The sequence below is a fragment of the Amblyomma mixtum genome, chromosome 1 (assembly GCF_055824585.1).
Source record: "Amblyomma mixtum isolate Tamu chromosome 1, ASM5582458v1, whole genome shotgun sequence".
Classification (NCBI taxonomy): domain Eukaryota; kingdom Metazoa; phylum Arthropoda; class Arachnida; order Ixodida; family Ixodidae; genus Amblyomma; species Amblyomma mixtum.
Window position 1 is genome coordinate 237327451 of NC_143012.1, and position 27319 is coordinate 237354769.

At 43.8% G+C, this 27319-nt stretch overlaps 1 protein-coding gene across 1 annotated transcript; it reads right to left on the minus strand.

Annotated features, from left to right (window-relative positions):
- On the minus strand, positions 1-27239 carry Pss (phosphatidylserine synthase 1 homolog l(3)77CDf). The gene is made up of 13 exons (XM_089565166.1): positions 26856-27239; positions 23017-23108; positions 21506-21550; positions 19552-19673; positions 18286-18444; positions 14576-14727; positions 13449-13508; positions 11672-11753; positions 11198-11310; positions 9793-9858; positions 9366-9465; positions 5883-5942; positions 1-2248 (listed from the first exon to the last, which is right to left on the minus strand). The coding sequence occupies exons 1-13, from the start codon at positions 27023-27025 to the stop codon at positions 2072-2074; spliced, it is 1398 nt and encodes a 465-aa protein (XP_089421292.1). The 5' UTR covers positions 27026-27239; the 3' UTR covers positions 1-2071.
- Positions 27240-27319: the final 80 nt, after the last annotated feature.

Consider the following 27319-nt stretch of genomic DNA (forward strand, 5'->3'; position numbering starts at 1 on the left):
GCCGATAAATAACTTTTTATTTATCCTCCACGAAGCATGTCTGCAATTTTCTTTTTATGCTCGTACTGAGAAAAGAAAGAATGTGGAAGTGAGCACAAGTAGCACGGTCACATTCCGACTAAACTATACACAGTCTGTGGCACTATTATTCACCTCTTGTGGGGAAAGAATGAAAGACATGCGCACGCTGGCCGCTGACAATGCACAAAGTACCCTCAGAGTTCCCTAAGCAATGCTCGGTAAATATACACAATCTCACGTGAATGCCAAGTTTATAATGTGATGAAAGGGAACTGGACATGAAATGGCACATTATTTTTGTTCGGTATCTCTTTTTCTCTTGGTATGACATATATGTCCTTAAATCACAAGAACATGCTGAACAATAGTGGATGCAGTAACCAGCTACAAACTATGCCTTCCATGCACGCCACGCGACTTCGTTACCAATCACGCAAGCCATAGCAAACACAGTGCTGGAATGAGAACCACAAAGGCGGTGACAAATTTCATGCGTTGCTGCATAGAAGCTGAACACAAATATCTGAGACACTTAGCAAACAACATCATCCCGCTCCTGGTGCGCTCATCACTGTTATACGAGATATACACAACCGCTCGCTAAGCGCGTTTTAATCAAATTAATGAAAAACAGTACGACAATTTTGTAGAAACTTGTGTTTGCCGAAATTATATTATGCTCTAAAATGCCGTGAAATTCATGCAAACTGAATAATACAAACTTCCTTACTGTCTTCAAACAGCGAACTGTTCCCGAATAATTTGCTCACATTTTCTGTATGAAGAGCTGCTAGTGACTTTGATGTCACTGAAAATTTTTTTTATGCTAATACTCAGGACAGAGCAGGCAGACTCCTGTTGGGAAACTATGGTCTTTCGTTTTTTTACTCGAAGGCACTATACCCATTACTGACAGCACAAAAAGTATTTGAAGCATAAATTGGGTTTACGATGCAGTTTTATTAGCCATTAGCAAAGTAATGATTGTAGCCTGATAAACGGGGCCATTTTGCACGAAAATCTAGCTGCCTGCTGCAAGCCAGTTTAGAGCATTAACATCTTCTATAATTTGCCAGATTCTTGCTGTTAACGTGGCCACATGACCCAGAAACGAGCTTCCAATATACAGGTTTGTTACATAGCAGATCTGGAAAACATTTCTGCATTCTTTGTCTTGCAGAATGCTTACAAGGGGATAACATATTATACCAATACTATAATGAAGTTCCACAATGCGAAGAGTTCCATAATACAATGGACTTGATGATTTTTGCTTTAAGAAAAAAGAAAAAAAAAAACAACATGGCTAGTATTAGTAGCGGAATGTTGCCATTTCTGCATTCCCCATTCACCAAGGAACTTATCCACAGAATACTATACTAATGCTCCGAGTGCTCTTAACAGCCACAGGCAGAGAGACAGGCTTACGAAAAGTTACTAATCAGTTCTGGCTTTTCCCACGGCATATAGCACATCTGTCCACCTCAACACAAGCTGTTACCTACAGCAGCCTTGAGGAGAACAAAGGCGGCGGATGTTCGCACTCTCCCATACGTATCAGCTGCAATACAGTAGCAACAACAACAACAACATCAACAACAATGACAACGAGAACAACAGAAATGAAACAAATCTGAAAAAAAGAAAAAGTCACTCTCAAAGCTTCATTTCACTTAAAGCTTCACATTAGCCTGCTGCAGCACCTCCTCCTGAAACACATTCCAGCTTTCCTTTTGCTATCTTCACGTTTTCCAATTCGGAGGAGTCAGCATCTTCATATAAGCCCAAAATGTGCGTATACACACACAAGCATTGCTCCACACTACAACTATACATGTCTGCCACATTAGAAAAAAAAAAAAAGACAACAGTCACAGTCCTTGTCAGCAGCCACAAGCACAGTCCTCCGGGTTGAGTTGAGCAGCTTGTTCAACAAAGTGCTTTGTTTCGTTGATCTGGAGTTTTGACGGTGTCCACCGGCTGCGTTGTCTTTGGTTAGAAAACGACGAGTGCCACGAAAGTCGGCTAAGCATGGAGCTCAGTGGTGGCCCTACAGGGATCCGTTAGCCAATTTCGGTTTCCGCCTCTGCACGGCGTGGTCGTTTGGCGACAGGGCCGGTTTCACAACGGCGTCGCCCGCTTCGGGTGCAGAAGCCGCCTGGCAACTATCATCGCTGCCAGGTTGCGTCCACGCATCGGCTATTGTAACCTCTTCGCCATCATGGTACTGGGCAAAAAAAAAAAGAAGAGATGCCATTTTGAGCAACAGCACTGGCACTAATCAAACATAAAAGCAGTATGAAACAGTTTTTACTGTGCAACGAAATACAGTTGAACCCCTCAATAACGAAAGCCCTCAAGAACGAAATTCTCGTGGCAACGAAAAATTCTGGCACCCCCGGCGAACTCCCATAGGGTTCAATGCATTTGTCCCCTCTCAACAGCGAAGGGTTTTTAAAAAGCAGTCCCGCATTAACGAAAGTTTGAGGTAGTGATCTGCAACATTTTTTCGGCACATCAGCCAGTCGGGAACACAGAATGGGCAAAACTGCAGCAGCACACTCATCCGACAAGTCGGGCCCGTTCATTTCACCTGCCAACAAGCACCGGCGCAGCCATTTTTGTTTACTTTCGGTTGGTTCGGTAATGATGATGATAGCAAAGCATTTTTTTTTTTTTGCCCGCTGAAAGCGGATTTTTGCTAGCCCGTCTGTTGGCGACTACGCACACACGTGACGTTTCACGTGACGACACCGCCGACCAACCGGGGAAGAGCAAGGAACCCTTTTTTTTTTCTTTTCGCTAGTGCGCCGACCACGCTATCTCGCCGATCTTGCCGTCCGCCTTGTGCAAGCCGAATTCGCCCGCGACTTGCTTGTGTACAGTGTTTTTTGTTGTTTTTTTTTTACTGTCGGAAACATGCCGCCTCCTGTAAAGAAGCGCAAGTTTTTGACGCTGCAGGAAAAGGCTGCAATCATCGCCGAAGCTGAAAAAGGCAGAAAGAAGACGGACATTGCGGAAGAGTTCAGTATCCCGTGCAGCTCACTTTCTACGATTCTGAAATCAAAGAATGGCATCATGAGGAATTCAGCGACGACGCTATTATCGACAGTGTGCGCAAACGAAATGAGGCGAGTGACGACGAAGATTGCGAAAACCAAGCGCAAGGTAAGCAAGTAAGCTCGCGTGATGTGCTTGATGCTTTGACGTTATCCGGACTTTTCTCGGCGACCACGACGACGACGAAGCTATGCATAGCTGCGAAGCCAGAGTCGTCAAGTTCCTGCACAGCAATGTCAAGCAGAGCAAAATAAGCGACTTCTTTCAGTAAATTTTCGTTCTGCAAGGTAATGGGTGTGCTTATTTGTCTATTTTCGCGACAGCGAAATTCTCACGACAACGAAAAGGTTTTCCTGCCCCTGCGGTTTCGTAATTGCGGGGTTCGACTGTACACTCCGATAGTCGATTAGGGTAACAGAGTGGATTCCAAGAGAAGGCAGAGAGCCAGGTGAGGACCAGTTCACGAAGTCTGCGGAGCAAGGTGGCCTCAGCTTGCACAGGACAGGATTAAATGGAGGTCAGTGGGAAGGAAAGGCCTTTGTCTTGCAGTGGAAGCAGCTGGATTCATGACGATGATGACTATGCGGCACACACGCACAGTGGTATACACGATCACTATCACCCAAGCTTGCAATGAAGATCCTACCCCACCTGTCCAACATTCACAAACAGAGCTGCAGAATTAAGCTGAGGCATTTGTTGGCTTGTCGCCTTAACCACCTCGACCCTTCCTAAGAACTACTCTGCCACCTGGCCTCTCTTGTTACAATATGACCTTGCTGCACTGCCTGTGGTCAGGGCTGCCTTTACATGCACCCGAGGTGAGTGACAAATGCACATGTAATAAAAGCATTAAACATTCCCTTTGCACCTATCCTCAATTCAATGTCTGATGCATAGCAGTGCAGGCTTCTTACACTTGGCTGAATGCCCAAGCACATTCTCCATGGTGTATATCTTGGGATCGTGGCCCCTCATTCAATGGCAGAGAAAGATGCACAACTTTGTTCCAATTTTTTTTTAGTTCTACAGTGTAAAAGAGTGGCCACAGTTTTGTCTGTGTGCACTATATTCTTCCTCTTCTCTCTCTCTCATTTTCCTTTCTTTCAGGATTCCCCCTTCCTGAAGTACATGGTAGCAAACCGGGCTTCATACAGTTAACGTCCCTGTGATTCCTCTAAAATCCACTCTCTCCCACCATTTTCTCTGCAGGCATACAAAAGCTTGTACTGCCACTCACTCTTTGGTTGCCAGCATGTTATGCTCAGAATAGTCTGCAATTGGCCATTTATTTTATTTTACACACTAGCACCATGTCTGCCATTAGAGACTTTTAGAATAAGGTGACTCTATCGGTTAGGGGAATAGCGGGGGGCTAGTGCGCAGACGCAGGACAATAACGCCCCTCCCTACAGTTACTGTCTTGCATCTAGGCACCCCGCTATTTCCCCATGTCTCTAACTGACAGAGTCACCCTATTCTGAAAGTCCCTATTAACAGTGGAGATAACGTTATACAAAAGACCATGTGGAGACGAATCGTGGGCACCAGTCAGTGTCGGGTCTCCACAAATATATTCGGCTGGACGCGCTCATCCAGGCTGAGATGGAACAGCACTGCGCCGGCCTTGCAGTTAAGCAGCCATGAAAATCCAGTCTGCGCGTGCTTGGCAGGCGTACTGGGACAGTCGTCGTCTTCGGCTGCTGGACCACGGTGGCACGCTACAGGGCCCCCCCTCTAGCAATGAAGCCATGAGCGAGGTGTGAATGGCGAAAAGCGGATAGTCTTGGCGCAAATCGTACGCGGCAGCTGAAGACGACGACTGTCCCAGTACGCCTGCCAAGCACGCGCAGACTGGATCGCGGTGGCACGCTACAACCAGATAATTAGTAATTTGCAACGATGACTAATACATTTTGCTCTTAACAATACAGTACCAATACAACATCAAAGCAGAGCATGCCATCCTCAAACAATGCATACCAACAAACAGCAAGCTATTCAAGGACACGCCTGCATCAAGCACTGTACCATATGTGGCACAGCACAGACCACACATCAGCAGTGCATGTGACATAAGCAATATGCTTGTCAATGTCAGGGAACCACATCCTGCCCCACTCTGGAGTAAGCAGCAGGTGAATAAACCCGCCTGTCTTTGCTACCCTTGCTAACGGCCCGTCATGTCCCGTCCACAGTACAAAACGATACAAGCACAAAGCAATAATCCCTGTGTGCAGTGGGTCCCTGATACTGCTCCCCTGACAGCAGAAATAACCTACAGCAATGAAAGAAAGGCGTCTCAGCCTTCTCACCATTTTTGTGTGATTCACACAAATTTGTGCAGCCAGCAGAAAAAGTTAACGAATGTTGGTTGCCCTCAACAGACACGAAATGCCCATTTAGGAAGCTACTTTAGAGTCCCACAGCAACAAACAGCCCATAGAAAAGATTGCCAGCTGCTGAAGTCGCTGAGTTACAATCTCGCAAAAATCTAAGACTCCTGAAAACACAGTGCAGCATCTGTGTGTATATTTCTCGTATTTTGCAATCAGTAATCAAGTAGCAAGATTTTAATCAGGAACCAGACTGATTCTGATGTTGTTGAGACGGTCTAGTACCTGAATCAGAAACTTAAGACGGCTAACTTTGCCGTAAGCACTGTAATGTGACTCATCCACTACTACAAACCAAAGCTAGATATGTTATCATCCTTGTCAAATTCTGCTACAATGGGACTGAAAAGTCACTCGCACACAAGCATATGATGCCATTAAACTCCGAAACTTCTTGTGGCTTACCTTGCCTCGGTAGTTTGCATAAAGAACACATCCGTAGACACAGGACACACTCATAACGAACTGCAAATAACAAGAAAAAAGATAAGAGTGTCAGACCCTTTGTCTTTCTTCGCGGCAAAGAAGTGACAGTAATGGGTGCATCTGAAATTCCCACACCTTTACCTTATGAGAGAGTTCACACAGAGAATCACGATACTGCTCACATCATACTGTTTTCCCCACAGGGCACATTCTCAAAAGCACTTCCCAGTGCAACTGGACCACAGAAGTAAGTCCCTCTAACCCTCATATTCTCCCTCATATTCTAACCTTGATCCCCGAAGGTATGATCCCAAGGCTAAAGGAAGCCCGGACCCCAATGCAACTGCATAAACTGACTTTTTATTTTTTTTGCATTCGAATCACAACGCACTCAAAAACAAAACAACAATAAAACCGCATACATCATCAACCCAATAAGATGCTTTGCCTGGAAATATATCAGTGTTCATTAAAAGAAAAAAAAAAGTGTGTGGTCACTGCGTTTCAGTGCGGTTGCTGTGCAACTGTGGAAATGTACAAATTCCTTTCACGTCTTCAAAAGAATGGGTGAGCGTTCCAGAAGTGTCACTTCCGCAGATCAGCCCCCAGGACAATCAAGGTTAGAATGTGGGTCCAGAACAAAAGCATCACCTTACAACCTTCACTTACTAATGCCTTATACCGGTCGCAATCACACTGGCCCTGAAAATTTTCCAAGCTTGTCATCATATCTGACACCTCCGATTACATCTTCCTTCCTTTGGCATCTGCGGTAGTATCACTGAAACCCTTTCAAACACAATGAACATAATTCGGCTCATAGCGAATGCACAGCTTATCCTCAGCGTGCTATGCCTAGCAGCGATTTCTTCGTTTCACACAAATTCAGCAATACATCATAACTGATGTATTTCTGTTTTTTTGATGTTAGCTAGCAAATTCAGTACGTAACATTACTCAAAGCAATGAGTGTGGCAGCACATGCATAAACACAGTTCAGTTTAGTTAATGGGGACTTAACGTCTTAAGCAACTCAGGGTATGAGGGACACCGTAGTGAAGACTTTGGAAATTTCGACCACCTGGGGTTCTTTAATGTCCACTGTCATCGCACAGTACACGGACTTCTAGCATTTCGCCTCCATCGAAATGTGACTGCCGTGAACGGGATCAAACCCGCGTCTTCTGGGTCAGCAGGCGAGCGCTATAACCCCTGAGCCACCGCAATGGCTACATGCTTCAACATAATTGTACAGAAAAATAATCATGTTTTATTCTTGGTTTCTCATATTACCTGCTGCTATGGAAAAAAATAAGCGACTACACGGTCCCTCAAGTGCCTATTTGTTTACCTTGTCACAAGCATGTCGCATTTTTAATCACCACAACACATTCCACACGAGCGCGCACATGCCTGTCAAAAATTAACAATGGGCATCCCTCGTAGAAAAAAAAATATAAATTTTATAGCCCTGCACACACTTTTTATGAAGGAAAACATTTTTTCTCAGTAGAAACGATGAGCAGAATTTGAAAGGGCTCCACTGACAGATGTACGTCCAGTGACCACTGACAGTCATGTCTGCATATTGCAAGTCCTGCCGAAGTCCTTTTCCCAGAACCCGTTTCTATCTCTGAAAAGTTCTTGACTATTGCTTTTTCCATTCCCTAACCCTTATCCCTGGCCTCAAGAAGCAGCATTTGGTGTCCACTTTGCAACACACTGAGCTACGCTCTCACATGCAACAACAAGCAGGCTTCACTACGCATGCAGTCATGGTGCAAGAAAGCCAATGCTTTCCTGAACCAGACCCTTCGCAAAACTCTGCAAGTCAGCTTCCCTGCATAGCAAAAGTCTCTTCACAATGGCAGGTGTGTGTTTTGCGACCAGTAGTTTGCTGCAGCGCTGAAAAATCCTGAAGTCAGAGTAATGTTGTGCGTCTGTTACGCTTATGCCTTGGCATTAATGGAATTAAATGCAGCTCTGGGAAGCACTGCTCCAGCGTGCACTGCAGGGAAATGCGACAGGGGAATGAAGCACAGCTGTGGCATGTTGCTGCTCGCCTGGTGCGTGCAGGCAAAGGCTTATGGTAGAAATCACCAGTCCTGCACCCATCTTCTACACAAAGGGCAAGCTGAGCCACCATCATAAAGGGGCTTTTGCTATGCAGAGAAGCTGACTTTTGGAGGTTTAGGAAGGTTCCCTTGCAGGTCCATAAACACGAGTGAAGCATTTTTAATGCAGTGCGAAAAAACTTTCCCAAGCTTTCTCTAGTTCCGAGTGAAAAATGACCTAGTTTTTGTGTGGAATTTATTTTTGACGACCATGAATTTTTTTGATGCAAGGGCATCTGAGGCCAAAGAGCGCCATGACACAAAGTGTGCTCGTCTACTCAAGACAGAGTCAAAAGACCCATTTCTGCTGTCTTTGCAAATGACCTAACGTTTGAGAAAAGTCGGTCCCATAAAAATCTGCACATCAAAGTGGCTATGCTTCATTATGTGCCAGCCTGATAAGCTAGAATAAGCACTTAGAGATGATCTTGTTATAGCAGCCTAATTACTGCGACTGATGTTTCCAAAATGATGAAAAGAAAAAACAAATGATGGTTATCTCAAGTACAACCCCTACTGATATGGTCATGCAACGCACACAGGTAGAAATTAACTTGTTTGTTCTGGCTACCTCAAAAAATTTAAGAGCCCACAAATTATTCCAAAGCTGCAGCCTGGAATAAATCTTGAAAAACTGAGCTAGCAAAATAGAATGAGAATTTTCTACAATAGAGCAGCCTGCTGTTATGACAGCAAAAGAGAGAAATCAAATAATTTTCACCCCTTTGCTCCAAGACACTATGCATAATTATCAAGCTACATTTTCATGACAAAATTTTTTTCTTTTTTTTAAAATGACAGAGTTGCGCTCCACTATGCCAAACAACCACAAAGGCTAGACTGATTCAGCAGCGCCGCTTAAACAGTTTGTGCCAATATACTGTTTGTATCTCCCCCTTTTTTTCTTAACCTCATTTTCTTCTTCATCAGGCCACCAACTCGGATGTCCGCATCACATACATCAACCTGCATACTGGCTTAGGCACAGTGTATGCCTGATAGCTTCAGAAAACTGCCATCAAAGGTGGCAGGCACATAGTTTTGGAATTAATTTTATTGGTTTATCAACGAACTCCACGAGCAATATCATAAGGAACCAACTGAACAACCATTAGGACAGTCTTCACTGCGCTTGATGCAATGCTCCACTATGTATACCCAACTGTTTTTTTCGTTTCAAGATGAACTACATGCGACTTGGCCAACTCGCCATTCTTCTGCACAGATGTTATGCCTGGAAAGCTGACATGACTGCGAAACTTGTTCAGAATATATAAAGAGGTCTAGATAGGTGCATACTGTCTCTTCCACATTCAGAAAGAACTTTAAAATCAGATGACTTGCTTACCTGAAGCAGCACCCAAAGAAGGATGTTCACAATCTGTGTCTGTGCAAAAAGCTCCAGTCCAAACTTTATGCAGATTATGGCTTCAGTTAGCATAATTGCCCTGAAAAAAAAAAAAAGAAGGATTATGGATTATCAGTGGGAAAATAAAATTTTGCAGTCTCTTTAGCATCTCCTACTCTCATGAAGCCTCGAAGTTACAGTAGATTTTCTGGAGACTTTCCAGAGCCTTTCCAGAGCCTCAAGTACAAGACAATTAAACAAATGCAGAGATAGGTGAAGCAAAAAATATATTAAAGCGACTGTTCCTGCCCTGGAAGGAAGAGAAGTGCTTTTAGAACGCTTGGACATAAACATGCATCTCTGCAAAGGCATTAAAAAAAACAAAAAAAGAGGGCAGAGTTGAGAGCAGTGAACGGCAGCCACTCACCCAAATACCCAGCACTGGGTGCCCACCCGTCGACACCTCGTGTCCGTCACATAGCTGTAGTATTGCCTGCAAGCACATCAAACACCGAGCTTGAGCTAAAATTTCTACTGAACATCACAAGGTGGAGTGACCTAACTTCAGCAAAACCCTCCGTCTACATGGCCTGTGAGCAGTTCAAACTGCATGAACTTGGAAACACCCACCATAAGCTGCCAAGGGCAAAGATACTAGTGTCACACTCAAAGCGAAAAACGGCTCATTTAGAGTAAGAATTAAGTAAGGAAGGAGAACCATTTACAACGCTCTTAACACGCTACCAGGTTTTGTGATTGACGGGTAGCCCTTGCTTACAGCTATTCTTAACCCTTTGAAGGTTTTTGCCGTATATGTACGGCGGCGGTTTTCTGTCCCATAAGGTCTTTGCCGTAGGGGACGGTTTCGATCTTCCGTTTGAAATTTTGCGCCAAAAGAACAATGCGTGCTCACTGGGGGGTGCTGCCACCTCTTAGGACTTACAAGAAGTGTTTGAATTTTGTGCTGCCTTCTTACGGAGATACCTAAGCAGAACTTATGTCTAGCTTTAGCGCGGCGGCACAGACTGCGGCAACACCCCTTTTGTAGTTTTGGTTTCACCGCGTGATCGCAACGGAGTCGCGCGAAATTTGAGTTTTCTTTTTGTCAGCACTATCTTGCAGGGGCTGCTGAAGTTGATTGCTATCTTTATTGGCGCTGCTCTTAGCTTGCTTATCACCGTTGCTCGCGAGGTATTCTCGCCCTCTGTGGCAACGCGCCTACGCGGTTTCGATTCCGCCGCGGGATCGCAACGGAGTCGCGCGAAACGTGTTTTCTCTTTGTGGGCACTGTTTTGCAGAGGCGGCGAAAGTTGATTTCTATCTTTATTGGTGCTGCTCTTAGCTTGCTTATCACCATTGCTATTCTATTCTATTGAACATTTTCCAGTTGTGAGTGATGCTGTCACCAAAGTACTGTTCCTAATTTTTTTTTACTATTTATTCTCTATTATATACATTTTGTAGATACAAGATCCGCAATAAAGTAATTTGACCACCTGGGAAAGTTTTCTTCAAAATAATTCGACCCTCAAAGGGTTAATATAGACAATCACACAAACCAGTGGCACCGAACAGCTTAAACTGACATGCATGAATCACACCTTTGCCAGAAAACATATGTAAGAAAATGAGATCAATGACGAAAAAAATTACATACAACAGCACTTGAGGCATTTTCAGGCTCAACATTTATGCCCCTGCAGATACATTTTTTTTTCAGCATCACTGAAAGATTCATGCCAGCATTGGTAAAAAATCACTGCTTGAAGCCTGCAGACAGCCACTTTAAAGGTTCGTGCTAAATAAAAAAGAAAATACAAATTATGCATTACCTGAGTGTAGGCGCCACAATGATGCCAATGAGCATCAGCCTGGCCACACTAAGTGGGTGGTCCGGGGGCACCTCGAATATGTGCTTCAGGAAGAATGTGTTCAATTCGGTCACCTGCCCAGGGATAACGGCGAAAATTTTAGTGGCGTAACAGGAAGCATCAGCCAGTGAACCTGCCCTGAGCACAGAAACGTCAGGCAAAGAAATCTCATTTCTACAAACACCATTAAACCATACTTGTAACTTTTATTTTACAATTCCCGCATTATGAATTCACAAAGTGGTTTCCCTACTTTTTGCCCACTACTATCTTATTAAGCCCAGCCACTTTTGCAAAAATTGAAGCCTTTCTTGATTGTTGCTTAGCAATGTTTCTTAGAAAAGCACATGGCTAGTGCTTCATTTCACTCAAGAAAAAAGAAAATGAACATATGGCAAGAACACACTAACACGGGTGAAGTAGAGGTTTACGCACCTGCCAGAAAATGACTAGCTCCGTCACGGCCAGGAACCTCATATAGGTGCATGTTGGGTCCATCCACCGCACATGGGTCCAGCTGCACAGTTTGAAGAGTGCACAGCCATGTTCAAGAAAACCGCCGTGATGTCGTACCACCACTTCAGCATGCACAAAGCTTTGTGCCAGCTCTGCAGTGCCTTGGATATCGACACCTCTGCTCGCACTGATACGATAGCTGGGCGTGCACTGTGCAAGCACGTGGCGCAAATTCAAGAGAATGAAACGCTACATTTTTAGACGGCAACAAAGCCTGCTAATCCAACACCTCATGAGCTAAGAAACAACCGATCACTCCAATCTATTCACTCCGGCTTTGCTGGTAAGTTGTACAAGAATTCGAAAGAGCGAACAAGTTAGTCGCTGTTGACCGATCCTTACCATTTTTAGCCCTATCCACGCCAGCAGCAACTTAGCTGGGTGACCAGAAAAACGGCTTAACAAAAACAACAGAGTCGTCCTCTTTTTCCTTAAAGGGCCACTGCCCAGGGTCCGGACATTTTTGAAAAACAAGCCCACTGCATAGATGAGGCATCGAAGATAACCTCTGCAAAATACTAGAGCCATGCGCGCCCCGAAAAGCTGCGAAAATTCCAATCAAAGCCCGCTCGTTCTTTCCTTCCTTCAAAAACGGGCCCGGCCCACTACTCTGCACCCCGCTGACGTCAAGGGGGGCTACTTTCGCTAAAGGCACTCCATTGGTGCATCGTTCTGACTGACGGGAGAAGGTTGGGCATAGCCTTGGCGTCGCGTCGTCTGCACAACGCTTTCCGCAGCGCCTTCTGTTCTGGCTCATGCCTACAAACCCGCATGAAGGAACAAAAAAAAAAAAAAAACTGCGGAGGGAGCGTGCGGCGACAGCCTTTGAACCCTTGCCATAAAAAGTAAAAAATAGTAAAACTGAGGGAGTTGGTTCGCCCCCCCCCCCCCCCCCCCCTCCTCCCCCCGCCGTGATCACCTCACGAGACGCTCTGCGTACGCGCTTCCTTCTCAGATTTTTTTCTTCTATGCAAGCCCCCCAAAACAAGGTTTTAATTACTAGTGCAGCAGAGCCTTTCCCTCGCTCGCCCACTTGACCGCTCCGCACACACACCGCTTATCTTTCGTGCATCTTGCGTACGCCTTGACTCCAATGAATGACATATGCTTTGGAGCGGAGAAAAGACACAAACACACAGAACACAAACACGCATGGAGAAAAGCAAACGGGCGGTTGCCGGGTCCGCGCTTCGCCGTGTGTTTCGAACACAACCGACTTCCGCCCCTCCGCTCGTGAAATGGTGGGGAGGCCTAAAAGAAAATGAAAAGGTGGCTCGTTAACTGGGAATGACAAACAGATGTATGAAAGGATGCGCTCGCTAACAAGTCTAGGTGGTCGAGCCGATCGCGCCTCTCGATCGTTCAGTGTGCGGAGAAAATGCAAAAACCAAGAAAAGAATTCTATTGAAGGCGGGGCCATGACGTCGCCCTGTGACGCACTCCACAGACACCACGCCTCCGGCTTACACCGGAGAAGGAAGGGGTGATTTTGCCTTGCCGAGCCTACTCGACGAGGAGCGGGAGAGAAAAATTTCGAGGAGGGAATGGAAGGAGAGGAGGCTCGCTCAAAGTGAGGTAGAGAGTGTTTGGGACGATGGGGTGGGCAGGGGGCCTTTAACTGATTTGTGCACCAATGCATCTCCTGTTTGGAAGAGATGTCAGTGGACATACAATAAAAACAATACTGGGGACAGACCTGGCTGGTGTGAACTGCAGCAGGGCCCTCCGTATCTTCCCTGTTGTTGTCTGGATATCCCTGCAGACGAAGGCAAGAAAGCAGCACTCCACATCAGTTCTAGAACAATTTCCTGCACAAAAGTGTGATTTCTGTACCGCCAGTTAATTTCACTCCATCAGCTGAATAATTAATCCACGGAGGCACTCGAGATGGAAACAGTATTGGCTGAAACTACAAAGTATACAATAAAGCATGCCTTCCATGCAGTCTTACACTCCCTGTCTTCACAGAATACACACTGTAAGTTTAAAAACCCATTGCAAAGTTATTTGCTCATATGAAACAATAAAAACAGCAAAAATGTGATAAAGCGAAAAAAAAAATATATACTTTCCTTTGGTTGTAGCCTACACTTTTATACATACAACTTTAACTGAACAAGTACAACTGTCACCAAAAGTACTGCAATCTGAATGCACTTGCACACAACGTAGTAGAAATTAAAAAGTGAAGTGTCCTGCTATTAAAACACCACACCGCAAAAAATTCGCAAATTGGCATTGCAATACACCAAAATATCAGAACATTGTTCCAGTTAGTTCCTGACAATTTCTTGAAGCTGATGGATAATTTCAGTGAACACAGTGAAACGCTGAGCAAGAAACACCAATTCTATTTTTGCGTTACTCAGATTGCACAAATGTAAACCAGCTCATTCAATTAAAAAAAACAAACTGGTTTCAATAACTTTTGTTACTACACCATAACATCCTGATGCTGTCGCAAGGCTACACTAGCCCAATTATTGCTGCAGTAACATGCCACGTATGCAACCATGGCATGTGTTCCATCATTCAGCTATACAAGAGCGGAGCTAAACAAGGCCGTCGTTCCATACGCTATCCATGCTAATCCCCAAATTAAACTGCCCATGTGTGGCGCACAGTTTCCAAGGCAAAACAGAAGTGAAGCTGCCACAGAACCCAAAAGACAACAGCAGTTACCATAATAACAGTCTGTTTTAGCACACAATATTTCTACTAATAAAAGTGGAACGAGATTTACAAGCGGTGCGAGATGCTTAGGCCGCAAAGGCGCTAGGGCATGCGGCAGGGAGAGACGAACAGGGAAGACAGCCGACTCACTTGATGCTTTCCCACTTGTAGGTGCGCATCTCGAGTTTCCCGCAGATCCACATGCCGAACCAAATGCCCAGACCATTGCACAAGAGCACATCCAACACTATGGCATCCCACCAGCACTCCTTGAAGTTGGGCAGCAAGTGGGCAAACGCCATCTGTTGGTCAGAGACGGAACAACTTTCTTTCACTTTCCCCCCTGCTCCTTCGTGATAAGACAGACAAAATGAGACCACAGAGAGGGCAGTGGCAGTGTGTGCAGTCAACCTCTGATTGGAGCTGGAATTCAGTTTCACACTATGAATGAAACGCCTTCAAGAAGAGTTAGGATCAAGTGAGTCATGAAAAAATTAAGGTTCCAAATTTGCTCATGAAAAATTGCCAAAATAAAAAATAAAATAGTTCAAAACTGATTTTTCTTACTCTGGAGTGCCATAACAAAACAGCCAATGTTTTAGTAACGTATGTATGGATGTTTAAAGCAGACAAAATTGAGCTCTGACACAACGCAAATGTAGACTGAGTACATTAGCTGCAGGCATACCGAGAATTAAAGGAATTAAACACACAACAAAAAAAGTCCAGCTTCAAACAACTTTGTCAGCTAAGGTGAGTAAAACTGACAAAGCAGGCAAAACTGACACTACAAATTTGATTCTGTGTAGACTACAGCCCTACGACATCTCTTGCGCTGAAGCTGCACAGATGCAAAATTAATTTTAAACCTTTTCACACAAACCAACTTTTGGCAATTCACAACAGAAAACTGAAGATCAAAAGCTGTTAGAGAAACTGTTTTGTTTTTAAATGCAAAGAGCTTCACCTACATTTATCGAAAATTCCAAAGCACTCTGACTGGTGCAAATATTTGGTCCAAATCCACTGTTGATACAACTGACAGTGCCTGACACGAGGGGAATCACCCGATAAATTTTCTGCTTTTAAGTTTGTTGAGCTGTCGTAGGTAAACAACAGGGAGCTTTGGGAGCTGGGCAGCTCATTCAAACACTCATAAAAACAACTGTTTACTCTCCATGCACTAAAACTGGGCAGTCTGAGCTAAGAGCTTTCTCTTAACCCTTTGAAGGTTTTTGCCGTATATGTACGGCGGCAGTTTTCTGTCCCGCAAGGTCTTTGCCGTACGGGTACGGTTTCGATCTTCCGTTTGAAATTTTGCGCCAAAAGAACAATGCGCGCTCACTGGGGGGTGCTGCCACCTCTTAGGACTTACAAGAAGTGTTTGAATTTTGTGCTGCCTTCTTACGGAGATAAGCAGAACTTATGTCTAGCTTTAGCGCGGCGGCACAGACTGCGGCAACATCCCTTTTGTAGTTTTGGTTTCGCCGCGTGATCGCAACGGAGTCGCGCGAAATTTGAGTTTTCTTTTTGTCAGCACTATCTTGCAGGGGCTGCTGAAGTTGATTTCTATCTTTATTGGCGCTGCTCTTAGCTTGCTTATCACCGTTGCTCGCGAGGTATTCTTGCCCTCTGTGGCAACGCGCGTACGTGGTTTCGATTCCACCGCGGGATCGCAACGGAGTCGCGCGAAATGTGTTTTCTCTTTGTGGGCACTGTTTTGCAGAGGCGGCGAAAGTTGATTTCTATCTTTATTGGTGCTGCTCTTAGCTTGCTTATCACCATTGCTATTCTATTCTATTGAACATTTTCCAGTTGTGAGTGATGCTGTCACCAAAGTACTGTTCCTAACTTTTTTTTACTATTTACTCTCGATTATATGCACTTTGTAGATTCAAGATCTGCAATAAAGTAATTTGACCACCTGGGAAAGTTTTCTTCAAAATAATTCGACCCTCAAAGGGTTAAATGCTACTACCATTTCAATGCTATTAGCTCAAAATAAATTCTGTTGCATACAGTGACCACATCCAACGGCGGAGCCAAACACAGCTCAACTGCATGCTCGTATGACTAATTCGTTGGACCGCCTGTTAACCAATTAAGCCTGTCCTCCAACTCAACAAGGTCAAGGCAGAATTATTCATCTCACCAGACTTGCAACCTTGAGATGAATATTAAATCAATTAAAAAAAAACAACAGTTCACTAGAATTCAGCCGCGCACTAATGAAACTATGAAGCCAGGTATATTTATTGGAACAGTCCAACGCACTAATGAAACTATGAAGCCAGGTATATTTATTGGAACAGTCCAACAGTAAGGAGTAAGAACAGTAGTTGGGCAAACATAATATCGGTGTACTAACATGCCGCACGTGAAGCACACAATGTGCTCTGAACATCAGTGTCACAAAATTACGGCATCAGGACCAACTAGTTAAGATTTAAAACTTCATTACATAGTGAATTCACATCCTGCACCGTAAGGTATATTGTAGTCAGCAGATATTAATTTTTTAGATTCTTCCCCCCCCCCCCCCCCCCCCCCCCCCCGAGCTCCCCTAACATGCGCCAAAATCACACTACACAGGCTTCTGCGTTCCATCTCCGTCAAACAGCTCTCTTAACTAGCCCATAACTGCACACTCCTACTCAGTATGTAATGCTACAGCAGTTAAGCAACTGCAGCAGGCAATTACTTTTATAAGGACATTTAAAACAATGCAATATTTAAAAAGTACACAAAAAGCAGTTGATAACCAACAGCCTGTATTTGCAACCAAGCCTGGCAAGGATTTTTCCGCAGAGCACCTTATCTCATTACTAGGGCCCGGAAATTTAGGCACTAAAGAACCCCGAAATAGGCAGGCATCTAGGATCTAAAAAATATTGAAATAGGCGCTATAAAGCAAAAATAGGCGCTTTGAATAATAGTCTTTATTCATAAGTACAAGATTTGTAAGTCAAGCACAGAGCGTACACAGTCCTCAACTGAAGCAATAAAGCGCGTTCTAAGGTTTTCCAACTTGAAGCTCCTTCGGTTTCCGCTACGCATAGCTTTGTACTTTAAAAGGCTTCTCTTGACATCACATGACTTAGTGGCGCGAACGTAAAACATTAGAGTCGATAAAGGCTTAGGCCTTCAGGTGATGTGGCCGTGTCGTCTCCGCGTAGAAAGTCTCTGATTTGGGAAATTGTTTGTAGGCATCTATTTTTTTCTACTAATTGTTGAATCTTTGTAGAAGCAGTAGCGCCTTTTCCTTCCAGTCCCCGAAGTGCTGCTGGTACTTCTGCCACTACCTTCAACGATTCATCTATTGAGAATCCACCCTTTTCCAATTTTGTCATCCTTTCCGTCAATGTTGAGAAGTTTGCATTTATGTATGTCAGGTCTCTTTCCAAACTCGCCTCTTACTACACTTCGACATAAACATTTCGTTACACTGCGTTCAAGTTACAATTCAAGGAAAACGTTCGGCGAGACCCGAACCTTTTGTGCGTACATCGGCGCGCGCCTTTCACCAAAACGGCACCGAGGACCAAAGTGCTGGATTTAGGCACTTATAGGCAAAAAGTGCAGTTAAATAGGTAGTATTTCCTAAAAAATGACAAAAAGGCAGGCAAGTGCAAAAATCCCCCGTTTAGGCATTTATAGGCATATTTAGGCAAATGCCTAAATTTCCGGGCCCTACTCATTACAGGCCAAGAGGGCCCGCAAATAAGGTGCAGCGTGAAATTTCTCTGACACAGACACGTAATACACTCGAAATCATTCTGCATTCTCTGTAAAAAAAAAAAAAAAAAAGCTTATAGGTAATAATGGGGAAACAAAATGAAAAGCAGGCTTGCAGAACTTGCCTCCGTGATTTCCCAGGTGACGCTGATCGCCCAGCAGATGCCGTAGTGACGCACCAGCATGGCCTTCATGGCCCAGCCAAAGAAGTGGCCAAAGGCAAACACATCCATGTGGGCCCACAGCTTCTCCAGGTGGATGTCCGAGCAGTTGACCCCATACTCCTGGGCACGGGTAAATACAGTAGCCAATCAACAAACGGCACTGTGCTACTGCTTGAAGGAGATCTGAGGTGCTCGTAAAACGTGCTGCCGATATACCAATGCAGCAGACTGCTGAGTTTTGCAAATGGGACCACACGCTTGTAAGATGTCAGTTATGCTTCAAAATAAGTGCATGTATCATGCACTCAAAAAGGTTTGGTTTAGTTTGGTTTATGGGGTTTAACGTCCCAAAGCGACTAAGGCTATGAGAGACGCCGTAGTGGAGGGCTCCGGAAATTTCGACCACCCGGGGTTCTTTAACGTGCACTGACATCGCACAGTACACGGGCCTCTAGAATTTCTCCTCCAAAGAAATTCAACCGCCACGGCCGGGATCGAACCGGCGTCTTACGGGTCAGCAGCCGAGCGCCATAACCACTGAGCCACCACGGCGACGCACTCAAGAAGGGGTCTCGGTCTGCATTCTTCATGTTTATTAGTGCCTGTTTTAGTCAGTGTTTATGGCATCAAAGTGAGATTCCTTCCATCCTTATAATGCACATATTCGGAGGCACTCAAAAAGGGGTCTCCGAATATGTGCATTATAATGATGGAAGAAATCTCACTTTGATGCCATAAACACTGACTAAAACAGGCACTAATAAACATGAAGAATGCAGACCCCTGCAGTTCTTCAAATCCATAAAATGTTCTCTTTCTCAAAAAAAAACCATTGGTGCGTTTTCTCTTTATTTCTCCTATTATAAGCCGTCAGCATCAAATGAAATGCAGACGGAATAAGCGAAAAAGGAATGGAAGAGTACAAAACTTTTAGCTTGCGGAGAAAAAATACAAGCAGGGTTCATGAACATTACGATGCAGTGACTTTCGTGCCATCAAAGAGAAAATCAAACCTCTAGTACTAACTCTCCCTTAGTTCTCATTTTGATGTTCCCATTTTAAATGTCTTGTTCGTGTTTCATTTGACCCATTTGGCCCATGCTGCTGCCTATGTCAGCAAATTTAGTACCAGCAAAATGTTCCCAACTAACGGCCTTAGCAGAATTCGTGAAATACTGAGCTTGCAAAGAATAAGCCGTTTACCGTGCAATTCCAAGTGGTTCTCACCTTTTCTAGATCTATCGAGAAGTTCCGGAGTTTCGGGTAGAACCAGTACATTACACTCTTGATCGTGGAATAGTTTTGAAACAGCAGGAACAGCAGGCCCATAAGGTAGAGTACGCTCAGGCCTGTAAGAGTCACAAAGTTGCACACAAACAAAATTATAATTGGTGCACTCTAGACAACGTAACACTGTAGCCTCACCACAACGCTATGCAAGTCAAGCCATCCATCAATCAAGCAATACAGACGGGTAGAGAATGCAGTGTGTCCCTCAAACAGCAGAAGAAAAAAAAAGTAAAGCAAGCAAGACCGAGATCACAAAACAGCGTGTGAGCTTTTTTTTGTAAGCGACAAGACTTTGCTCCGGAAATGTCATTTGAAAACGTTTGTGTTCCAATGCATAAATTATGAGCAGTGGGTTCAACATTTATTATTTTCAATATTACTCATCGAATGGAGTCACCGGCCCACCGCAGTAGTCATGTTGAAGGCACCAAAATTTATGCTGCATTTTTGGGATGGTCTGCAAGACATTAGTAAATATGGGTCATATGGATTTTGCCAATGCCTGGTAAAAACTTTACAATATCAAGTTTCTTCTCTAACGTATTTCTGATTTTAGCTCTAGTAGCCAAACAGGCGTTGTGATCTGAACCGTACAGTCGAGGTCCCGTGAGGCATACAAGGACTGTGATAAAATAGTTGTTTGTTAGCTCACTGCCATTTTCATCCCTAGAGCAAGCTGGCACAAGAGTTGGAGAGTGAATTAAAACAATAAAGCAATGATTACATAGAAGTTCTTGAGTACTTCACATGACTTCAACCCTACTTGCACCATCACAGCCACTGTTCAGTTGCTGAAGCTGAAAGCAAAACTTACTGAGAAGAAATTCTATTACATGTTATTTGCCAGGTGCAAGTAAGTTCCATGTTACAATCCACATTTACGGATGTCTTATCACTTCATGAAAAAAAAAAAAAGCGAAAATTTTATGTCCCCACTCTACAAATGGGTCTCAAGATGCTTTTCATCTAGATGTCATTTATATCTCGGAGGCTTTCTGCCTGCTCTCAGCACAGTACGCACACTGAAAATTTCAGATGCAAGACTATCACAACACACGTGACACTCCCAACCCTTTTTCTTCTTGTTCACCAAGTGTGACTTGGGGCTCCTTTCAAGCGGAATTCCTATTGCAGCTGTTCCCTTTTCAATGTCACCCACAGCTGTGGAGAACTTTCATCGAAGGAATAAAGGAAGAGTAAAATTTTGTGCCTTTGTGAGCTTTACGTGTGAATGCAGTAATGATTTCAATGGTAGCAATGGTAGAACAGCTATGCTTGTAACAATGGTACAATGGCCTTTGTGCATTGGAAGCGGCATCAAAACACAATAAAAAATGCACCTTCATACTCGTCTTTGTATTGACCAGTACTTTGCTCAAAATATTTGATAACTTGTTTCGCAGTGCGACTGCTAGCTATTTTCCCTAACGCTAGGTTCCAAACCAACATGCACAAAGCAGGTGGATGCTTCTTGTACTATGAATACCCCTGCTTCAACCTCTGTGGTGCGACTACACATCCAAACTTTGACCCCCCCCCCCAACATCTGTGCATCCAGAGGCAGCAATGGCCTATATGAGTACAAAAATGAAATCATTAACCCCTGTATAAATAGGCACCCTTGCAGTGCATGTTTAGAAACAGCAAAACAGTCAATAATGATGAGTGGTGCTTGCATGCGTCATATTACTCAACAAAGAATGTCCCTCCAGTCTACTGAAGCAATTGAGCTCTAAGCTCAAATATGTTTTTTCACAACTGTACATAGAAACAGCTACTACATACTCACCAAACTTTCGACGGTGAAACAAATATGCATCAACTGTGCGCCGGCACGCTATAGCAGACACAACAAGAAATGAAAGTGAAAGACAACAGCAAGGCAGCTCACCAAAAACTATCCGCCACACAGCTGGATGCGGTCGAGTGAAGGGGCCTGAAAAGCAGAACATAAAGCTGAAGATCAATTATTTCAGTAACACCACTGCGCACTTCACTCAAGCTTACAAGTTCTGTATCTTTACAAAAATTGAAGCTCATTATCACTACATAAAACAAGTTGAAAATGCATTTACCAAATCTAGCACATAACACAGAAAAAAGTGCAAAAGGTTACTGCACTGCTGACACCTTTGGCAGTCACTGGTGTGGAAAACTACAAGCTAAATGCATCATGATGCTTACTGCTTATATGGCAAAAATTCCAGTAAACTGCTCCACCTCTGACTACGCCAAAGATACCGTACTTAAAAGGTCTACTGTGAAAGGCACACAGTCGTAATTTCTCAAGACACCAGCATGAAATGACAATTTATCTTTTAAGAAACAACTGCCGCGGTGGCTCAGTGGTTAGGGTGCTCGGCTACTAAGCAGGAGTTCCCGGGTTCGAACCCGGCCATGGCAGCCCTGTTTCGATGGAGGCGAAACACACAAGTGCTTATGTGCTGTGCGATGTCAGTGCACATTAAAGATCCATAGGTGATCAAAATTATTCCAGAGCCCTCCACTATGGCACCTCTTTCTTCCTTTCTTCTTTCACTCCCTACTTCATCCCTTCCCTAATGGCGCCCCGGGTGTCCACCAAGATGTGACACAATTACTGCGCCATTTCTTTTGCTTAAAAACAAATTTTCATTTTTTTTCTCTTCTAAGAAACTTCATGATGAGGCATGCAGGATTAATTTACGACTTTGCATGTTTCTAAAATGCCAGGGCTGTGCACTGTGGCTCACCAGTGGGCCACCCTTAAATTTTCTTAGTTGCAGCGTGACCAGCCAGTGAGCCACTAGCAAAACCAGCTCCTTTGGACCCCCAACAGATGGCAATAGCAAACCTGCATGAATGCTTTCTGCCGCCTCTTGGAAACTTACTAAGCTATCCTGTGGCTTTGCCATATTATTCAGTATTCATGGTCATACAGCTTGGGTCCACTGGTGACCCGTAATTTAGTGAACGTGTTCCGTACAACTTTTTCCTGGGGACAATACATGTGTGGACCTGGTTGCCAGAGGAAATTCTCTCAGCCTTCTTCATCAATTAGACCAAAATGAGAAAATTTCTTTTCACGTAGCTTTAGTACTCTTTGCTCTAAATTTTATTTGGCTGCTGAGTTACAATGTGACTGTGTGATTGAAAGGTGCAGATATTGTAGGTAAACGAGTGTATACTATTGATCCTCTTGTTATGAATGCGCAACTGACTCTGAGATGTTCTCTACGCGCTCTAATGCTTTTTCTTTCCTCCCTTCCCTTCTTTTTCTTTTCTTCTTCTTTTCGTCTTCTTCCTCCTCCTCCTCGTCCACACCCGCCCCTCCCCACAAACAAACAATAATGCCCATATTAATGTTGATGCACAATCACATGATTCGAATCAACCCTATATCTCCACAAGTGCGGCACCCACCATTGGGGAAGGCCAGGACGCTGATGATGAGAAAAAAGAATGCCACACAGCAGATGCCACTCCACATGTTCTGCTCCAAGTTCGCGTCATCCCTGGAAAGTATGCAAAAAGGCATGAATTAAACTCAGTCACTAAGATCGCAGAACAAAATTTTTAAATCTCGTATACCAAGCAGAAATGCCTAGCAACAACTCTTACACATGTAATGACGCTGCTCACCAACTGTGAGTAGCAATCTCACTTTTAAAAAAATCTACTATAATTCCTTCCCTTTTTTTCCCCATGTGATCAGAGGAAAATGAGTAAATAAAACTGAAATAAAGATGGAACAGTTGACAGTATCAAAAGCACTGATATGTGAAGTGAGAGACTAGTTTAAAGAGATGCTCAGAGAATTTAAAACACTGCATTGTTAGTATTGTTTTGCTTTACTTCACGTCAAGAACAGTTACAACAGACTGTCTTAATTCACAGCAGCAAATAAAGGAAAGTCAAGTGTACAAGGAAATAAGTGCTTTATCCTGTATGTCATGTCCATAACTCCACATTACGGAACTAGAGATGTGTAAAATCACACTCACTCTACACATGAAAATGTGTAACCTCATAATGAGTGCATCACAGTAATATCAACAATGCGTGTGAAAAAAAAAAAAAAATGTGAAGTTTTATGAAAGCAGAGCTGCAGCAATCGTCCCCCTCAGACTGCGCTGCCAATAAGTGCATCTATTTTAGGCCCACCACGGCAGGTCAGAAGGATAAACTCCGTAGCGGCCAAGATGAAAGATTGCCGCAATTGCCTCTCTGCTGGCACTGAAGCAAGTGTATAAAGGCAACGGCTGGAGGCATGCCTGCCGTTCCTCATATTATGACAGCAAAGAATAGCAGGAGTCTGCAATGCCTCAAGATACCGGTCACATTTTTCTTTCCTTTTCTTTGACAATATAGGCCCATTCTGGTTATATCCTACAGGCAAAACCATACCTACACCAAGGAAAAGACTGAGCAAATAAACATGAGAAATTAAGTTTCATAATCTGAGTAGAAATCAATTCAAAAGGATGTAGAAAATGACTTCTATATGAGCTTCAACTCTCTGCCTACAGTTCCTCTCTCTCTAATTATACACCAAACATACTCTTTAAAAAAATGCAAAAAAAAAGTGAAGCTGAGTGCAAGTTCTGTTTGAAAGTGTAAATGCCCGGGCAAGTAGGTCTGACATGCTTAAATAAAGGAGCATGAGTGAAAAGAAATACATGAGGTTAACGTAATGTGTGCCATTCTTACGTCAGTGTAGCTTCTTTCAATGTGTTTTTTTGTTTGTTTCCATGACACTAACGCCGTGCAAAAACTAGGGAAACATATGTCATGAGTGGATGGATGGATGGATGATGGATGGATGATAATGGCTTTACCCTTTGTACCGGGCGGTAGCTTTCGCCACCTAGCCTATACTTCCCCCATTGTTGATTTATTTTTATTTTCCCTTTCTTTCCCTTTCGCTCTTACAATGTCTAATCTGTCTATCCCTTTCCCCTCAAAATTCATCAATATTTGCACACTGTTGCCGACCACGCGCAGGAAGATTTCAGGCTGCTTAAACCTAACTAAGAAGTACATGATTCCATGATAATATAATAAATAGAAAATGTAGTTGTGCAAGTTATCTTAGAATGCACAAATATAAGTAATTCTAAATGCTATGAGTATGATCCATGCCGAAACTGACTCCAGATGGGAGGATGCCATACAAGAAGAAATTCGCATCCTTTTCAACGCTCCAAATGTCCTTTCATGGAGACACATCTGCATAAGCATGCACAAAAAGATAGCATCTTCCCAAAGGACACCATGGCCAGAGCTTCTTAACCATGCCAATTGTGAAAGTACAATTTAAAATTTAGAGGTCTCCCATGACGTCTTCCAGCAGTAGCTCAGTGGACGAGGCACTTAGCTATTGTCAGCACGAGTTTGTGAGTTTGATGCCAGACATGGTGGACACATTTCAATGGAGGCGGAATGTGAAACAACACATACGCCGAGAATGCAGAGCATGTTAAAAACCTCTAGTAGTCAAAATTAACATCGAACCCTGCTAATATTATGGTACGCCTCCTACAGTTCATTTACAGAAGAGAACTACTTCTGTTGTTACCTATACACTGAAGTTGGAAATGTCTCATGGACATTATCTGCCCAGAGGAAAACTAGTGTTTAGAACAAAAGAGAAAGTCTGCTTTTCGTCCATACTTTTGAAGTAATTACTGGTTAAATGCAAATAATGTGTTCCTTTCATATTGGAGCTACCTGCACATAAAAGCTTATTAAATCTTCCATGGGCAAAGTTCACAGGCAGGTAGATACTAGTACCACCTATGAGTTCTGGAATTGACTATCGGTAGCGCATTACAAGTTTTTAGCAACCATGAACACCTCGCATGTTTTCGAGATATGGTGCTATATAATGGAGATTGGATTGTAATGTGCCTAACACTGACAGTTCTTAAATGATATGAATAACCAGCGCTGTACAGCAGTACGACAGCACTGAAGTAGAGTCATAAATGGCGCAGCCTAAACGAATTCTGATAAGATTCACTGTCATGTCCATCATGCATTTTCCTGCATTACAATGTCACATATGCACAGCACATGCACATCATGCATGAAATTGTCACAAATGAACACAGCCAACGTGCGTCACATCAAAAATAGCAAGCCCTCTTGCATACTACTATGTGCAGGAATATTTTATCACCCTTGCTTTGTCGTGTGTTCATGCTAAAATATTTTCAGGAATGCCATTTTTTTTCCCCCTTCTTTTTCTTTTTAAGCTTATACTGAGCTATGTGTTGCCAGAGGCGCACAAATTACTAATGTCACCTCTCAAAGCACATCCATGGTCAGAAATGCACTTTCTCCAGCAACTGTGAAACTGTACAAAATCAAGGCAACAAATTCTCTCCAAGGGTTACATCTATGCTGCTACAACAGATTGAGAAGTTGCGTTTTAGGCAGATAAATGAAGCCGGCAAGGAGATGTTACACTAAATTGGTAAGAATAAGCTGTAAAACGCTATACCACCCTTCCAACAATGAGGTGAATAAAACAAAAAAAAAGACTGCATTCCAGTGAATATACTTAGCACTGATAATGTTTGCATTTGAACTGTTTCATATGAGTTGCAGGAAATCTGGCCCCTTTATTTTTAGCTGTGGCAGCTGCATTAGCTAGCTGTGCTCCTCGCAGTTTCTTTTTCGTCCAATAGGGTTGCAAAATCAACGTTTGACCTAATTATACGACATTGGCCCACACTGTGGCAAGGCCACTGACGATCGAACGATACGAGTATGTCGGACGCCGCCAAAAGATAAACGCACACCTTTCAGATTGATCTAAGATAACGAGGGCGCTCCGTCAAACGCGCGCTCCGCAGCGCAAATTGCTAACAGATATACCAGTTCTGATCAATTTCCGGCTTTCACGCACATTCATGTTCGAAAGGGCATGAAAAATTCCGCAGCACAACTCTCAATACCACTAGGCGAAGTAATAGCGGCTAATCCAGCCAACAGCTATCAATGGCAGTGGCACCAGCAACAAGCTCAACCTTAGCCGCAGTGCGGAGGCGAGCTCCAACAGATCGTTGCTCTGCGCCGCCTTGGAGGGCACACTCTTAAGACTGCGACAGGTGCGTCGAGATACGCATCCGAAACATCTGCAAGCTTTCACCGTCGCTGGAAAAGGCGCACATTCGTGATCACGTTGTGCGCCAAGCGCAGGCGTGACGCCAACAAGCTGAGCTTCCTAAAGAAGCAAAAACGCAGGAAAAACTCACCGTGTAAAGGCGAAGTATAGTAGTACAACGATAGACACCGTTAGGAGAGTAATGGTGTGAGGTTTGTAGAAGAAATCCAGGGAAATATCGTCCACTGGTCGCTCGTTGATCGACCCGAAGAAATCGGGCTTCTGACTAGCCTTTGAAGCAGCGCTTTTCGATGCGCCCATAATGAATGTTCATCACACAGGTACCGTTTAAGTTAACCACACTCTAACCGATCGCGTCTTAATTTTCACTTCGCAAGTTTAAAGCTGTATTCGCCATGACGCAAGAAAATCCTTCGGCAGATGAACAGGCAAACTGGTGAACGCTGAATCGACTCACGCCATGCCCGAGACTGGAAGAGGGAGAGGAGAGGCCGATGGCATCCTCCTCTCGGAAGCTGCAGGTTCGAAAGTAAGCGCACAGATTAAAAACTTTGAACGGCTAGAGTGCTCTGAGGTATTTCGGCACAATCTTAA

Bases quoted from the DNA above. Each gene is read 5' to 3' on its own strand.
- Pss (XM_089565166.1), bottom strand. From the start codon at position 27,025: ATGGGCGCATCGAAAAGCGCTGCTTCAAAGGCTAGTCAGAAGCCCGAT. The intron at 18,445-19,551 runs GTGAGAACCACT...ACCCGTGCCCAG, and splicing joins TCTCGATAGATCTAGAAAAG to GAGTATGGGGTCAACTGCTC. The intron at 9,466-9,792 runs GTGAGTGGCTGC...TTTTTTTTTCAG, and splicing joins ACCCAGTGCTGGGTATTTGG to GGCAATTATGCTAACTGAAG.